At 41.8% G+C, this 15,384-nt stretch overlaps 1 protein-coding gene across 1 annotated transcript; it reads right to left on the bottom strand.

The window, feature by feature from the left end:
• Positions 1–909: 909 nt before the first annotated feature.
• On the bottom strand, positions 910–15,254 carry CATSPER2 (cation channel sperm associated 2). The gene is made up of 13 exons (XM_069460805.1): positions 15,079–15,254; positions 14,021–14,167; positions 13,311–13,484; positions 13,068–13,136; positions 10,502–10,674; positions 9,812–9,967; positions 9,407–9,531; positions 6,506–6,684; positions 6,195–6,294; positions 5,817–5,873; positions 2,785–3,071; positions 2,252–2,419; positions 910–1,005 (listed from the first exon to the last, which is right to left on the bottom strand). Exons 2-13 carry the CDS (start codon positions 14,163–14,165, stop codon positions 974–976), a joined length of 1,665 nt encoding a protein of 554 aa, XP_069316906.1. The 5' UTR covers positions 14,166–14,167; positions 15,079–15,254; the 3' UTR covers positions 910–973.
• Positions 15,255–15,384: the final 130 nt, after the last annotated feature.

Raw genomic sequence — 15,384 nt, 5'->3', positions numbered from 1 at the left:
ATCAGCCTAACTCACAGCAACCTCAGACTCCTGGGCTTAAGCCACCCTCCTGCCTCAGCCTCCTGAGAAGCTGGGACTACAGGTGCGCACCACTGTGCCCAGCTAATTTTTTCTATTTTTAGTAGAGACAGGGTCTCGCTCTTGGTCAGGCTGGTCTCGAACTCCTGACCTCTAGCCATCCTCCTGCCTCAACCTTCCAGAGTGCTAGGATTACAGGCGTGGGTCACTGCTCCTGGCCTAGAATTTTTAATAATAAACATTTCTAAAGACTTGAGTCATCCAGCAATGGAATGGGATCCCTTCTAGATAATAAATTCCCAATAGCTAGAAACATTGAGCATCAGCTGTATAATCCTCCTTTCAGTGGCATTCTAAATGGTGTTCCTGCTTTGACAGGAGATAGGTTAACTCTGAGGTCCCTTCTAACACTAAAAACTTGTGGAACCCTTACTGATTTGAACACCACCCTGAAGAGTGGCAAAGAAATGGAATAAAGGAACTGTCTTTTGGCCCAGAAACAGGAAAAAATGATGTCCATTTAAAGTTAATGGTGCACAAGAGAAACCACCTTAGTAGAATGGGCAATGCAAACAATCCTTCTTCAATTAGTTACACTAACAGCTCTGAGGATCTCCTTACTCCCAAAGAGAGGACTTTATGTACTCATCAGGGAGGGAGAGGGTGAAATTAGGACCCTTAACAGGAAGGTTGCAGGAAAGTGGGAGCTACAACAATAAAGCCCAGAAAAGAGTCAGACTCAGGAGCTGCGGAAAGAGTAGAACGCTGAGGAGCACAAGCTTGACTGGCACGTGAGCTAACTTTTTTGCCTGACCTTATGTCTTTCAGAGACAGACCACTGAGCAATTACCAGCAGTATTTATTAGACATTTATACGTTGAATTCTTTATTTCCAACTACTCCCTTTATTATCTTTTGCTGGGTCCAAAGAGATTGAAGCCATCCATTGTCAGCTTTACTTGTCTTCAAAGTTCATCAGTGCCTGTACTGTAAAGGAAACAGGCTGTGAGGCTGAAGAGCTGAGCATATTTGGAACATATAAATGTCTGGTGAAGACCCACTTTTCTGGGTTCTGGGTTGCCATACCAATCTTTACTAACCTTTACTCTAAAGGGAGCCATATAAGTCTGTGTACTCTTTGCCATAGACAAGTTAATATTGGGATTAAAGAAGCTACACTCCTTTGCTACCTTCTCCTCCCTTTCACCCTGTTCTAGAGAACAAATGAGAAGGCAGGGCTGAGAATGATTGGAAGGAGCAGGATGAACCTTAGGCAACATTTTTTGAAGTAAGCAAAGCCTGTCTTTGACATCCTGCCCCAAATTCCATGTTCCAATGTTATAAATTCCTCTTATTGCCCACCTGTGCCCACCACACACACACACACACACACACACACACACACACAGAGTCCTCCTCCCTAGTTTTATTTTTTCATATTTAGTTGCTTCCAACCAGTTATGAGGAGGAAAATCTAGGTAACACTAGTCCCTATTAAATTGTAAAAAAATGCCCCTAACTCTTCTGTTTTTTTTTTTTTTTTTACTTTTTAGAGGGAAATTTTATTAATACAAATTAATCTCCAAGTGGTGAAATTTAGGGAAAATAATTATGAGCAGATAGTTCTCAGCTTATATCAAACCCTACTATTTAAATTACATACTTCTATCTGCTGAGAAAAATGCTAGGATGGGCTGATAGGAAGAGAAGTTTGTAATTCATAAACCTCTTTTGGGGGCTGGGACTGTGGGCACTTGTGGGCTTTCTGCTCACTGTCTTGATCCCCACAGCTGTCCAACTTGAGCCTGAGGCTTTGTTGCTCAAGTCTGAAATGTGACCTTCAAAGAGAAGGAACATGTACAGAAGGGGTGGGCTGCCCAAATAAAGCAAAGGTCCACAATGTTCTAATTCCCAACAACTGGAATTGGACACTCTCCTCTTGGGAACACAAGCTCTCAAACCTCATGGAATTTGGGCATCCCCTGCTGGAGAAGCAGTTTCTAGTTTTTCTCTAAGTTAGAGGAAATTGGAACACATACCCAGAATGTGACCTATCAAAGCAAAAATTTGCCTTTTTTAAGTGTGAGGCAGAAATACAGAAGTTGAGATGACAGAGTAGTGGACACCCTCCTCCTTCTCCCCAGCTATATATGAGATATATATAGATGTGTATATATATTTTTCTCCCCATGTACTTCAAATCCTAGTCCCCATGACTGCCCTAACTCCATACCTGCAAACTCTTGCAACTTCTTCCGCTCCTCTAGGTTATACTGAAGCTTTTCTAGCAACTCAAAATATCGGAAGAGTGAATCTCTGGGCCAAACAACACGGTCATCCTGACCCATTTCCATTAGCCCAGGCAGATTCTGATGCACAAGTGTTTCCCAGTCCAATTGATCTGTAAGGAGGAATGCTTCATTAAAACATGGCTAGATTTGTGCAAGTTGGGTAAGAGCTGACAAATCCTATGGTGTGGGTGAGAAAGTGGGGATGAAAGAGGAAACAGGAAGCAGGGAGGCAAGAGTGCTCCACCAAGAGACCCCTTTTTATAATGAGCAAAGAAAGTTACAGCCAAATTTATCCAAGATAAATGAGAAGTATAGAGCAAATGAAGAAGCACAAAAAGAGTAATCAAGACCAGAAAATCAGACTGATGGAGAAAATTGGAAAGCAGATATAATAGGTGAGCTCCTCTTAAGATTGGGATATCTTATAAAGAGGAGGAGTCTGAATTCAAATGGAAGAAACCCTTCTTCTGCTCACCAGTAAAATCCTTATCTCTGGATTCAGAAAAGGAGAAAATGGAGGATGATCTGGAGGAGGTAGAGGAGGAAGATGGATACTCTTTTGTTTTTGACAAGGATGCCTCTGGTTTTGACAAGGACTCTTCTGGTTTTGACAAGGACTCTTCTGGTTTTGACAAGGACACTTCTGGTTTTGACGCCATTGCCATTAAATCCTTTCCTAAACCCTCTTTGGCAGGACTGTGTTTAGACTCTTCTTCGTAAGCTTCAAATGAGTCCAAAGATAACTTTTTTTGATGAGCTTTTCTGTAAGCGAAAGGAGAAATTTTTTTTTTTTTTATGTTGCCCAGGCTGGACTCAAACTCCTGGGCTCAAGTGATCCTCCTGCCTCAGCCTCTCAAATAGCTGGGACTACAGGCACATGCTACCACACCTGGATGAAAGGAGAAATTTTATTGCTTCAAAAACATTTACAAGATGTGAGTAGTTCATTCATTATTCTGTTCCTGGCCCTGGCCAACCTCTAAAGCTGGGACATAGGCAATGAGGACCAAACTACTCCCAAACTCTAAACTTGGGCACTACCAACTTCAACCATCCCCAATGTATCACCCTTAACTCTTCTATTCCCTCTCACATCCCATCCATCAAGAAATTCTGTTGACAGAATGAAGGCTTTTATCAAGACACGCAATAACAAATACTGGGTAGGGGCCGGGCCCAGGCGTTTGAGGTTGCTGTGAGCGGGGCTGATGCCACGGCACTCTAGCCCGGGCAGCAGAGTGAGACTCTGTCTCAAAAAAAAAAAAAAAAAAATACTGGTGAGGATGTAGAGAAAGAGGAACCCTCGTACACTGTTGGTGGGAATGTAAATTAATGCAGCTGCTATAGAAAACAGTATAGAGGTTCCTCAAAAAACTAAAAATAGAACTACCATATGAGCCAGCAATCCCACTGCTGGGTATATACCCAAAGGATGGAAATTCAGTATATCAAAATGATATCTGCACTCCCATGTTTATTACAGCACTGTTCACAATACCCAAGATTTGGAATCAATCTAAGTGTCCATCAACAGATGAATGCATAAATAAATTGTGGCACTTATACACAATGGAATATTATATAGCCACAAAAATCATGAAACCCTGCCTGCCATTTGCAACAACATGGATGGAAATGGAGAACATGATGTTAAGTGAAATATGCCAAGCACAGAAAGACAAATCTCATATGTTCTCACTCATATGTGGGAGCTAAATATCAAAAACAATTGATCTCATGGAGATAGAGAGTAGAATGATGATTACCAGAGGCTGGGAAAGGTAGTGGGGAGGGGAGCATAAAGTGGCAATGGTTAATGGGTACAAAAATCTAGATAGATAGAGATAGAATGAACAATGTTTGATAGCACAAAAAAGTGACTATAATAAAAAATAAGTTATGGTATACTTTAAAATAACTAAAACAGTGGAGTTGGAAGGTTCCTAACACAAAATATTAAATGACTGAGGTGATGGACACCCCAGTTATCCTGATTTGATTAATTTACATTGTAGGCCTGTATCAAAACATCATATGTACCCTATAAAGACATACAACTATTATGTACCCATAATAATTAAAAAATTAAAAAAAAAGAAATCCTGTTGACTCCACCTTCAAAATATATCTTTTCTCACTAACTCACTAATATCACCTGGTCTGTGCCATCATCTCTTGCCTGGACAGCAACATGGCCTCCCAACTGATCTCTCTGCTCCTTCCCTTGTTCTTCTATAATCTATCATCATCAGGGCAACCAGAATAATCCTTCTTAAATTTAAGTCACTTCATGGCCCTCCTCTGCTCTGCTTCCCATTTCCCTCAGAGTAAAAGTCCCTATAATAGCCCCCACAGTCCTACAGGATTGGGTCCCCATTATCTCTCTGACCTTATCTCCCAGCATTCTTCCCCCTGCTCACTCTGCTCTAGTCACAATGGCCTCTTTGCTGTTTGTCAAACACATCAGGCATGCTTCTGGCTTAGGACTTTAGCACTAGCTGTTCTCTCTACTTATAACACTCTTCCCATAGATATTCACACTGTAATCTTCTTACTTCCTTCAAGTCTTTGCCCACATGTTACCTTTTTAATGAGGCCACCCTGATCATCCTGTTTAAAATGACAACCCTTCTGCAATCCCTACCCTCTACTCCCAATCCCCCTTAACCTGTTCTACTTCTAATTTTTCAATAATGTTTATCATATGTTAATATATTACTTGTTTAATATGTTTATTATCTTTTTATTCCTACTTATATGTAAGCTCCATGAGAGTGGCATTATTGTCTATTTTGTTCACTGATACATCCCAAGCACCTAAGTATTCAATGGTTATTTCTTAATGGATGAATGAGTTTCTTATTTCTCCTTCTGCTCTCTTGTCTACTGCTAAACACTCAGGATCTAGAATTGTTATTTGTTTCATTGAAAGTGTTTATAGTAGTTTCCTGTGTCTGCCATAACAAACGACCATAAACTTCATGGCTTAAAACAATGGAAATGTGTTGTTCTTGGAGGCCAGAAGTCTGAAATCAAGGTGTTGGTAGGGCCCTACTCCCTCTTGAGTCTCTGAGAAGAAGATTCCTTGCCTCTTCTACCTTCTGGCAGCTGCCTGGCATTCCCCAGCTTCCCTTGGCTTGTGGCTACAACACTGTAATTTTTATCTCCATCTTCACACTGCTTTCTCCTATTCTCTGTCTTCTCTTCAATCTCTTATAAAGACCCTTGTTGTTGGATTTGGGGCCCACCTGGGTAATCCAGAATGATCTCATCTCAAGACCCTTAACTTAATCATATCTGAAAAGGCCTTCTTTCCAAATTAGGTCACATTTACAGGTTCTGTGGAGTTAGGACATGGACATACCATTTTGGGGACCACCATTCAACAGACTACAATAAATAGTTATTAAATGTATGAATTCTCTCTCAAAGCCAATCTTCATCTTTAGTTTTCTACTCTCTCCTCTTTCATGTGTTTCCATCCCAGTTCACATATACACTCCTAACCTGGCCTCCCTTTTGCGTCGTCTTAATCTCCGTGCTTCAGGGGACAGGTTTTGTCTCCTGCAAAGCAAAAAAACCAAAAGGGTGAAGAGAGCTATACTCAAGACAAAGTGCAGTAAGAAAAAAAGAAAAGAATTCAAGTCAGAAAGTAAAGAAATCTCAGTGGGGAAAGCAAACTGTAGTCAAGGGGTAAAAAAGAACAGAGGAGTCCCCACAGCAGATGAAGAATCAGGCAATATTCTAGAGCTAGAGAATTCTTAACTCTGGGGGAAAATTTCTTTCACAAACAGAAAATAGGGTCAAGGACAAGAAGTAGAAATAGGGAATGAGTTCAGGAAACTTTTGAGAAATATAGTTGGGTTTGAAAAAGGGAAAGCAGACCTCTGGATAATCTGACGCTTGAATATGTCAGCTTTGTACTGAACCTCCAGATGTGTCATCTCTTCATTCAGCTCTTTCCTGATATTCTGGAAATTAGTAACTGCCCCAAAGGGCCATTAGGAGTTGGGAGATGGTAGTAACTAGACCTGGAGAGAAGGCTTGGGTGGGGAGAAACCAAGTGAAATATCCATGCCAGGACCCAAACCTTCCTGCTGCACTAGGTTCTCTCTACCCATAATCCACCAATGCCAGCTTTCAGACTCATTTCTTCCCAACCCCTCTTCCCTTCAAGTTTCAACTCCTATGCTTACCCATCATGGCTACGATAATATTTCTAAAGATAATGGAGCCAAGCAACAACCAAAGGATGACATAGATGCTGCTGAAGATGCGGCTGACTTCAGGCACCTTCCAGACATCCTGAAGCAGTGCATACCAATGGTCCAAGGTGAAGAGAATGAACACTGTCACTAGGGAATTCAGCAGGTCCCTAAAGTAAAAGGTATGTGAATAGAAACAGAGATCTAAACCTCTCAGAAACTGTATCATTCTTACTTTTAAAGCAATAAAAGAGTATTTCTTTGTAGTTTGCTCTGATTTTGGCTCCTCTTCTACCGTACTCAATTTTTAGCTAATCATTCTTCAGGTTATTGTTTGTTTATTTTATTTTATTATTAAATAAAATAAAAATTAAATAAAATAAAATTAAATTTTTTTAAGACAGAGTCTCACTCTGTTGCCTGGGCTAGAGTGCCGTGGCATCAGCCTAGCTCACAGCAACCTCAAACTCCTGGGCTTAAGTGATCCTCCTGCCTCAGCCTCCCGAGTAGCTCTGGGACTACAGGCATGCACCACCATGCCCGGCTAATTTTTTCTATATATATTTTTAGCTATCCCTATAATTTCTTTCTATTTTTAGTAGAAATGGGGTCTCGCTCTTGCTCAGCCTGGTCTCAAACTCCTGACCTCGAGCAGTCCACCTGCCTCGGCCTCCCAGAGTGCTAGGATTACAGGTGTGAGCCACCGCGCCTGGCCCTTGTTTATTTGCTTTTTGAGACTACGGTCCTGCTCTGTCTCCCAGGCTGGGGTGCAGTGACTTGATCATAGCTCACTGCAACTTCCAACTCTGGGGCTCAAGTGATCCTCCTACCTCAGCCTCCCAAGTAGCTGGGACCACAGGCATCTGCCATGATGCCCAGCTAATTTTTCTTATTTTTTGTAGAGACAGGGTCTTGCTATGTTATCCAGGATGGTCACAAAATCCTGGCCTCAAGAAATCCTCCCACCTCAGCCTCCCAAAGTGCTGGGATTACAGGCATGAGCCACTGTGCCTGGCCCATTCTTCAGTTTGAAATTGTTGTATTAAGTTTTCCTTTTTCATGAATAACCCATGACTACCTCTCACTATTCCATTACTCCTGGGGCATAGTGAGTACTCAATAAATAGGTATTGACTCAATTTTTAAAAGATGAATGATTCACCAATGAGATATAATTTTTTCTAAGGCCATTCTCCACTGCTCTATGGTCTCCACTTAATAGAAGATCACTCACAAATTTAGCAAACATTATTTCTATTTATTTCACTGGTATGAACTGATAGGCAAGTAGGATGGATATGTGACATAAACATGTGTGATTCCAAATAATGAAAGATGATGAATATATACAGGTAATATTTTAAATTATAAGATTAATAATAAAATAATTATATAAAAATTAATAAAAATTTAGATACCTTCCTGAGACCTTTGTGATAAAAGGTCTCAGGAAGGTAACTAAATTTTCATTCTTTCCCTTTTAGTTCCCCATATACAATTTATTAAAAACATCAGGCTTGTATAGGATGAATTCTAGGACTTCCTAACTCAATATACTTACACAACTACCTGTTAGAGTCTGAGACCTGAGAGTTGCCGACAAGATTGGATTCCAATTCATAAATAGGATTATCTAGTCTAAATTCAAATTGATTTTCTTGTAGCAATCAGTGTTTTCTAAATAGAGATCTTATCAAGATTTTACTTTTAAATGAGTATAGGTATTATACGTGCATGGGTAATATCCACACCTAGAGAATGGGGTAAAACCAGTGACCATGTTTGACAATCATAGTAACATTTATTGATCATTTGTATGTAATGTGTTCATACTGTACTAAGTGCTGAAATGCATAACCTCATTTATCTCCACACTTTTATGAGGTAGAACTGCTATTATTCCCATTTTTCAAAAGAGGTAACTGAGTCATAGACACCAGAGTTTAACCACTGGAGTATACTGCTATTTTTTTTTTTTTTTTTTTTTTTTTTTTGTTGAGACAGAGTCTCACTTTGTTGCCCAGGCTAGAGTGAGTGCCGTGGCGTCAGCTTAGCTCACAGCAACCTCAGACTCCTCGGCTCAAGCGATCCTACTGCCTCAGCCTCCCGAGTAGCTGGGACTACAGGCATGCGCCACCATGCCCGGCTAATTTTTTCTATATAGATTTTTAGTTGTCCATATAATGTCTTTCTATTTTTAGTAGAGACGGGGTCTCACTCAGGCTGGTCTCGAACTCCTGACCTTGAGCGATCCACCCGCCTCGGCCTCCCAGAGTGCTAGGATTACAGGCGTGAGCCACCGCGCCCGGCCAAAGGAGTATACTGCTATTTAAAGATGGTTGAGAGTGAGTGCAGTGGCTCACGCCTGTAATCCTAGCACTTTGGGAGGCCAAAGAGGGAGGACTGCTTGAGGCCAGGAGTTCGAGACCAACTTGAGCAAGAGCGAGACCCTGTCTCTACAAAAAATAGACAAACTAGCTGGACGTGGTGGCACACACCTGTAGTCCCAGCTACTGGGGAGGCTGAGGCAGGAGGCTCACTTGCGCCCAGGAGTTTGAGGTTGCAGTGAGCTATGATGACACCATAGCACTCTAGCCCAGGAGACAGAGCAAGACCCTGTTTCAAAAAAAAAAAAAAAAAAAAAGACGTTTGATAAGAGTGCATTTGAATTTACAAAACTCAGAATAAACCTGGAATTAGGTGCCCTATCCTCAAGATCAGAGCTAACACCACTCACTATTCCTTTGCTTTCTCTTTCCCCCCTCCTTATTATGTGCTATTCCAGTTTCTTGGAATGGACTATACCTTTTGTATTATTATACTTTGGACAAGCTTCCCAGTCTCTTACCCAAATTCTCTCCCCTCACCCAGGCTTTCCCCAGCCCTGCCTACGAGAAGAACATGTGGTACTCCAGGTCCTGGAGAGTTGAACGGGTGTACTCCTCGAAGAAGTAGACACCAGCCACAGCAAAAATGTAGAAGAAGATGAGCAGCAACATCAGGAGGAAGGTCATGCTCTAGAGGCCATGACTTCAAGTCAGAGATGGGCCAGACTAGGTTGATGTCCAATAACAGCCCAGTCAAGCCCACCTGGCAATCCCCCACCAAACCCTTCCACTCCTGAGCCCAGTCATCTGTGAACCACAGCACCTGTCCCCAGCCCCTTCTCATCAATCACATTTCACAGGACTTTTCATTGCCTTCTTTGACCCTCCCAGACTTGTTTCATATTAAATGTTAAACCCCTGTATTTGTCCACTTTGCACCCCCTGCTTTAGCTTGCAACAATCGAATCACCTTGAGGGCCCTGACCAGGGCCAAAATAATAACTCGAATTTGACGGAATCGTGAAAAGAGTCTGAGAGACCTCAGCACCCGGCAGATCCTTAGAAACTGAAGCCACACAGACTGGCTTGTCACTCCTGTCAACACCGCAACCTCAGGAAGCAGGGACTGTGGAAAACACATAGATTATGAGTAAAATATACCCAGAAGCACCCAAGCACAGTTGCCCCTTCTTCATCTCCTCTTCATTGTTCCCTGGGCATTATCCCTTGAATAGCATTCTCTGGGGTTGTTTCCTATTCAGCCTTTCTATACTAAATTACTTGAACTCAGTACTTCAACTTGTTCAGATATAAAAAGGTGATAAAATTAGTGCTTATCTCATTGGGTTGTTCTGGAGCACAAATGGGATAGTACGTGTAAAACACTTAAAATAGTGCCTGGCACTTTAGTAAGTGCTCGGTAACTGACAAGAGGTTATTGTTGGGGTTGATGTTGTGGTTAGATCACCTTGATCCTAATACCAACAATTCCTGCAATGGCTGACTTTTAGTTTTAGGAAAAAAATCAAAAGAATGAAGTTAGATAAATTTCTAATTGTTTCTTCCTGTTACCTAATCATGTTAACTTTTCTTGTTCTTTTGATTCACCTAGGCACATTCCTCATCCCACTAGACTAATCCTCAGGATATCTATCCTTACCAACACGGTAACAATAAAGTCAAAGACATTCCAGGCACTCTTCCAGAAAAGGGAAAAGCTGGATAGCCACATAAGAAGGATCTCCACAATGAAAATAAGCAAGATAAACCAAGCTGCCACCTCCAAAGTCAGCTTCAATGGCCACAGTTCGGTATTTGTAGATTCCAGCAATTCTGTGAGAGTAGAACAAAGGAGGAATAAAAGTTAAAGAAAATAGGAAGTGGAATGATGAATGATCACTTATAAATCACAGTTGTGCCCACTTCTATTCCATTTCTCTTTGAGTTTCTCTTCTTAACACTGTTGCTTCAACCTGTGAATTACAAAGGACAGAATTGACCATGAAAAATAGTCACAACTCATCTATTGACATCCATATTTCTACCAGCTACAAGTCACTTCCTACCTACTCTGAGGATCACATAGGCACTAAGAGATTGCTCTTTTTAACTAACCCCCTACCCAACTCTTGTGTGCTGTACCGTTATCTCAGTCCCAAAGTTCAATATAAGCAATGAGTCTTGAGAATAGAATGAAAATATGGGGCCATGATATATAAAGTACTTTATGAGGCATGTAGAAACAAGAAGCCAGATTCATGGGGTATACTGATTTATAATAGGAAGTTACTTGGGGGCCGAGTGTGGTGGCTCACCCTGTAATCCCAGCTGAGGCTGAGGCAGAAGGATTGCTTGAGCCCAGGAGTACAAGGCTGCAGTGAGCTATGATCACAACACTGCACTCTACCCTGGGCAGGAGCGAGACCCTGTCTCAAAACAAACAAACAAAAAATTTATAATAATGTAATACTCAGTTTTTTGTTGTATTAATAAATACGGACTATTCAGATTAAGGCTTGCAAATGAGCCAAGTCTTTCTTTTTTCTCTCTTATCATTTAGAAACAAAATATGAAAATTATAAAAGCCAATTGATGTTAAAAGTGCGAAACAGAATATCAATATGCAGTTGTGAAAGTAGATTTTTTTAAAGCCCTAACACATAGTTATATACTTTGTGATCTGGGAAAAAAAAATTTTTAAAGCCTAAACAAAGTCTTAATGCTTATCTTTATAAGAATTAGTCTGTCCAGGCCGGGTGCGGTGGCTCACGCCTGTAATCCTAGCACTCTGGGAGGCCGAGGTGGGCGGATGGTTTGAGCTCAGGAGTTCGAGACCAGCCTGAGCAAGAGCGAGACCCCATCTCTACTAAAAATAGAAAGAAATTATATGGACAGCTAAAAATATATATAGAAAAAATTAGCTGGGCGTGGTGGTGCATGCCTGTAGTCCCAGCTACTTGGGAGGCTGAGGCAGTAGGATCGCTTGAGCCCAGGAGTTTGAGGTTGCTGTGAGCTAGGCTGACGCCACGGCACTCACTGTAGCCTGGGCAACAGAGTGAGACTCTGTCTCAAGAAAAAAAAAAAAAAAAAAAAAAAAAAAAGAATTAGTCTGTCCAAAGAAATCTGTTAATCACAAATAATTTCCCTTTGTAAAATCCCTACTGCCTTTCTACCACGAGAATATGCTTTAGTAAGATAAAATTTTCATGAGCTTGCCAGATAACTCCCAGTCTGGCAATCTACCTATCCTCTAGCACAGAGATCATGCTTCAAATTCAAACTATTTTGCCAAATAGAATGGTTAGTGCTATTCTATTTTGAATTGTCTATTAGATCTAGGGAATCTTGTACATTTACTGTTATTTACTTCATTCCAAGGTTGAAGACTATATCCCTAACCCCACAAGGCAAATACATGCCAACAATCATACAAGAAACAGAAAATTGTGAGTGACTTAGTTCAAAATGCTTATTGCTATGGAAGGAAATAAAACACCTCAAAGTATATAGTATACTGTAGCGGATCAGAGACATCAATTATTGTTGTGTATTTAAATATCTTTGACCTAACTACATTAAAGGACTGTTTTAAAGTGGGAAACGTCCCCAAAACAGTGAGGATGAAACAAGTGAGTACTGCTATTATTCTTTCATCATTTCTTAGTTTATTTGAGATGATCACCAAATGAGATCACTGATTCTCCAGATGTCCTTCTGTTTTTAATACATTTCATATAATTTATGATTGGTTTAAGAGTCATTTCCTCTTTAAGTAATTTTTTGAGTCACTTAATATCTTAGTTACACCTAACTTTGTGAGCTTTCTTGTTTGTATTTAAATCACCTTTCCAATTATATTTGTAAAAATGTAAATGTTAGATTATTCACTGATAGGCACCACTCTCTTTAATAGAAAAGGTTAATTCAAACAAATATTGGATTAAACTGACAAAAGAAATAAAACCGTTCTTCCCATTTCCAGTTCCTTGTGGATTTGTTACGTTGCTACATATTACACTCTACCTCTAAGTGTCTACTCATATCTACTGTGTTCTCTAGAGCCCTCCAAATGTTTCCAGATGTTAACCAGGTGCACAAATCCTACTCCAGAGGGCTTCATGTAATAGTCTTTATCACAACTCAAATGACATTCAAAAATGTAAAATAATCAAGTTAGAAGGAAAATGATTCCCACCTACTTCCTCTTTCATTCAGTTAGTTCTCACCTATTTCAATCATAAATACAATCGTATTCAAAATGATGAGGAAGATGATAAAGTTTTTGAAGAGACGACCTGTTTTCTCTTAAGGAAACACACAGAGTGGAGTTCTGATTTGTATAGCTGAAAAAATAAGAGCAAGAATAAAAGCGGTGATAATGAGAAGACAATGGAGTTTGGGAAGGGAAAAATAAGTCATCAGGCAGATGATGAACAGCCATGGATAAAACGAGTGACATGAAAGGATACACTCAAGAACCCAACCAGCCCACAAGGAAAGTGGTGGCCTCCGACTGCAGCGTACACGAAGCCTGCTCAACATTCTTTGAGGATGTGAAATCCGTCCTTCACGTTGAGGCTTTATGGAGAAGCGCACTAGCTGGTGTTGATCTCCCAACATAAGTCTCTGCTGATGGGAAGGATCTATAACAAACATTTTATTTATTTATTTTTAATTTTATACATTTACTACTTCCAGTGGACTTGATATAACAAACATTTTAAAAGGATAATGAATAAATATAGAGAAGTAGGTTTGGGGCAGTAATATTGGTCCCCCTAGGTCAGGGGCTTGCCTCACTGCTGCTCCTTCTCACCTCAACTCAGAATCCTGTTAGTCTGGAGTGGGAGCCAATGTATTGCTTATGACCAGCACTGTCCATGCCCATGAATAAAAACAGCAGATTCAACCCTCCAACTTTTAAGTGTCTTTGGTAGAAACTTTTCCAAGTCAGCCAAGGCTAGTAGCTATCTTAGGCCTAAAAGTGAGTGACATGAATTCTACCTCCTGGATTCAAATAGTTTTATACATAAAGTCCTTGATTTATCAAGTTTGGTGTATTCTCTAAACCAGCAACCAAACCAACCTCCCTTGAATTTTCCACCCCTAAATTTGTCTCTCTTGGGAGGATGTGAACAGGAGTCTTAAATTTAGACTAGTAAAGAAATAGGTTGCTGACCAAGTAAATCTCTGATTGTGTGCCGCGGCACAGCTTGGCTCAAGCCTCGCAAATGCTCGATGAAAGAGAAAGTATCAATGAGACGTGAACGAATGGCATCAGCTCGGGGCAGTTGCACATGCCCTGGTTGTTGATAAGCGGCCATGCCTGTTAAGAAAATGGAAGACACAGGTGTCATTTCACTCTTACACTTGCACCAAGGATTAGCGGTTTTCTGCCCCTCCTCCCCATCCGCTTTGCCTTTAAGATTCCTTAAGGTACCTAAATCTATGAACTAGGAGCAGTTGGAAAGAACACATTCTACTAAGACTCAAGGTTTTGCGAAAACCAAAGGGAACAGGAGTTGTAAGAGATACTGTGCAGTCGACCAAGTGGCAAGGCACCTTCACTTTGTGGCGGCATTTCTAATAAAGAACTCATTTTAAAAAAAATATATAAAGATGCAGCAGACACAATGGCAGGGACCCGCGGCTGGACGAAGAAAAATCGGGCGGGCGCAGCGGCTCACGTCTGTAATCCTACCACGCTGGGAGGCTGAGGCGGGAGGATCACTTGAGGTCAGGAGTTCAAGACCAGCCTGAGCAAGAGTGAGACCCCGTCTCTACTAAAAATATAAAGAAATTATATGGACAGCTAAAAATATATATAGAAAAATTAGCCGGGCATGGTGGCGCATGCCTGTAGTCCCAGCTACTCGGGAGGCTGAGGCAGAGGATTGCTTGAGCCCAGGAGTTTGAGGTTGCTGTGAGCTAGGCTGACACCACGGCACTCTAGCCTGGGCAACAGAGTGAGGCTCTGTCTCAAAAAAAAAAAAAAAAGAAGAAGAAGAAGAAGAAGAAAGAAAGAAAGATCGGGCCCGACCTGGACCTGAGGGAATCGGGCCATGAGGTGGGGCAGTGGAGGGCTTAGGTTGCCCCCAAAAGAAAAACCTAGTGAAGAGGAATTGGACAAAATGCAACAGCCTGACATTTTGAAAATGTGTCCAATTCAAAGTGTGTCCGCCCCAACACTCTCTTGGGGGCCAGCTCCTCACCCCAATTCCCGCTTCTGAGCCTCACCTCAGCCCAGGTTCTCTTCACCCACTCAGCCCTGACTACACTCTTCCGCCTCCAGCTGTGGCGCCCCCTGTGCTCGGCTCCGGCCCACGCAGGGCGAGCTCAGCGCCGGCTGTGAGCCTCGCGGCGCCGCATTCCCGGCTCCGCCCTGCCCAGCCCCCAGGATCCGGTGAACCCCAGGCCCAGCCCTCGACCCTGACCCTAGCCCCTAGCCGAGGACCGGGCCCAGCCAGCTCGGCTCCGCGCTCGCCGCCTCGGCCACGCCCCGCGCTCCGGACACCCGGCAGTTACCAGCTGGTCCCGCCTGCG

Source organism: Eulemur rufifrons, chromosome 2 (genome assembly GCF_041146395.1).
Source record: "Eulemur rufifrons isolate Redbay chromosome 2, OSU_ERuf_1, whole genome shotgun sequence".
NCBI classification, from domain to species: domain Eukaryota; kingdom Metazoa; phylum Chordata; class Mammalia; order Primates; family Lemuridae; genus Eulemur; species Eulemur rufifrons.
The sequence above is the reverse complement of the archived record's forward strand: the minus strand, read 5'-3'. Positions and strand labels throughout refer to the sequence as shown.

What these genes read in the sequence shown, in the direction of transcription:
- CATSPER2 (XM_069460805.1), bottom strand. Translation starts at nt 14,165, where the DNA reads ATGGCCGCTTATCAACAACCAGGGCATGTGCAACTGCCCCGAGCTGAT. An exon ending in TGTATTTATGATTGAAATAG is followed by an intron (nt 10,675 to 13,067) that starts GTGAGAACTAAC and finishes CTACTCTCACAG; the next exon opens with AATTGCTGGAATCTACAAAT. An exon ending in CAGAGATAAGGATTTTACTG is followed by an intron (nt 2,420 to 2,784) that starts GTGAGCAGAAGA and finishes TCCTCCTTACAG; the next exon opens with ATCAATTGGACTGGGAAACA.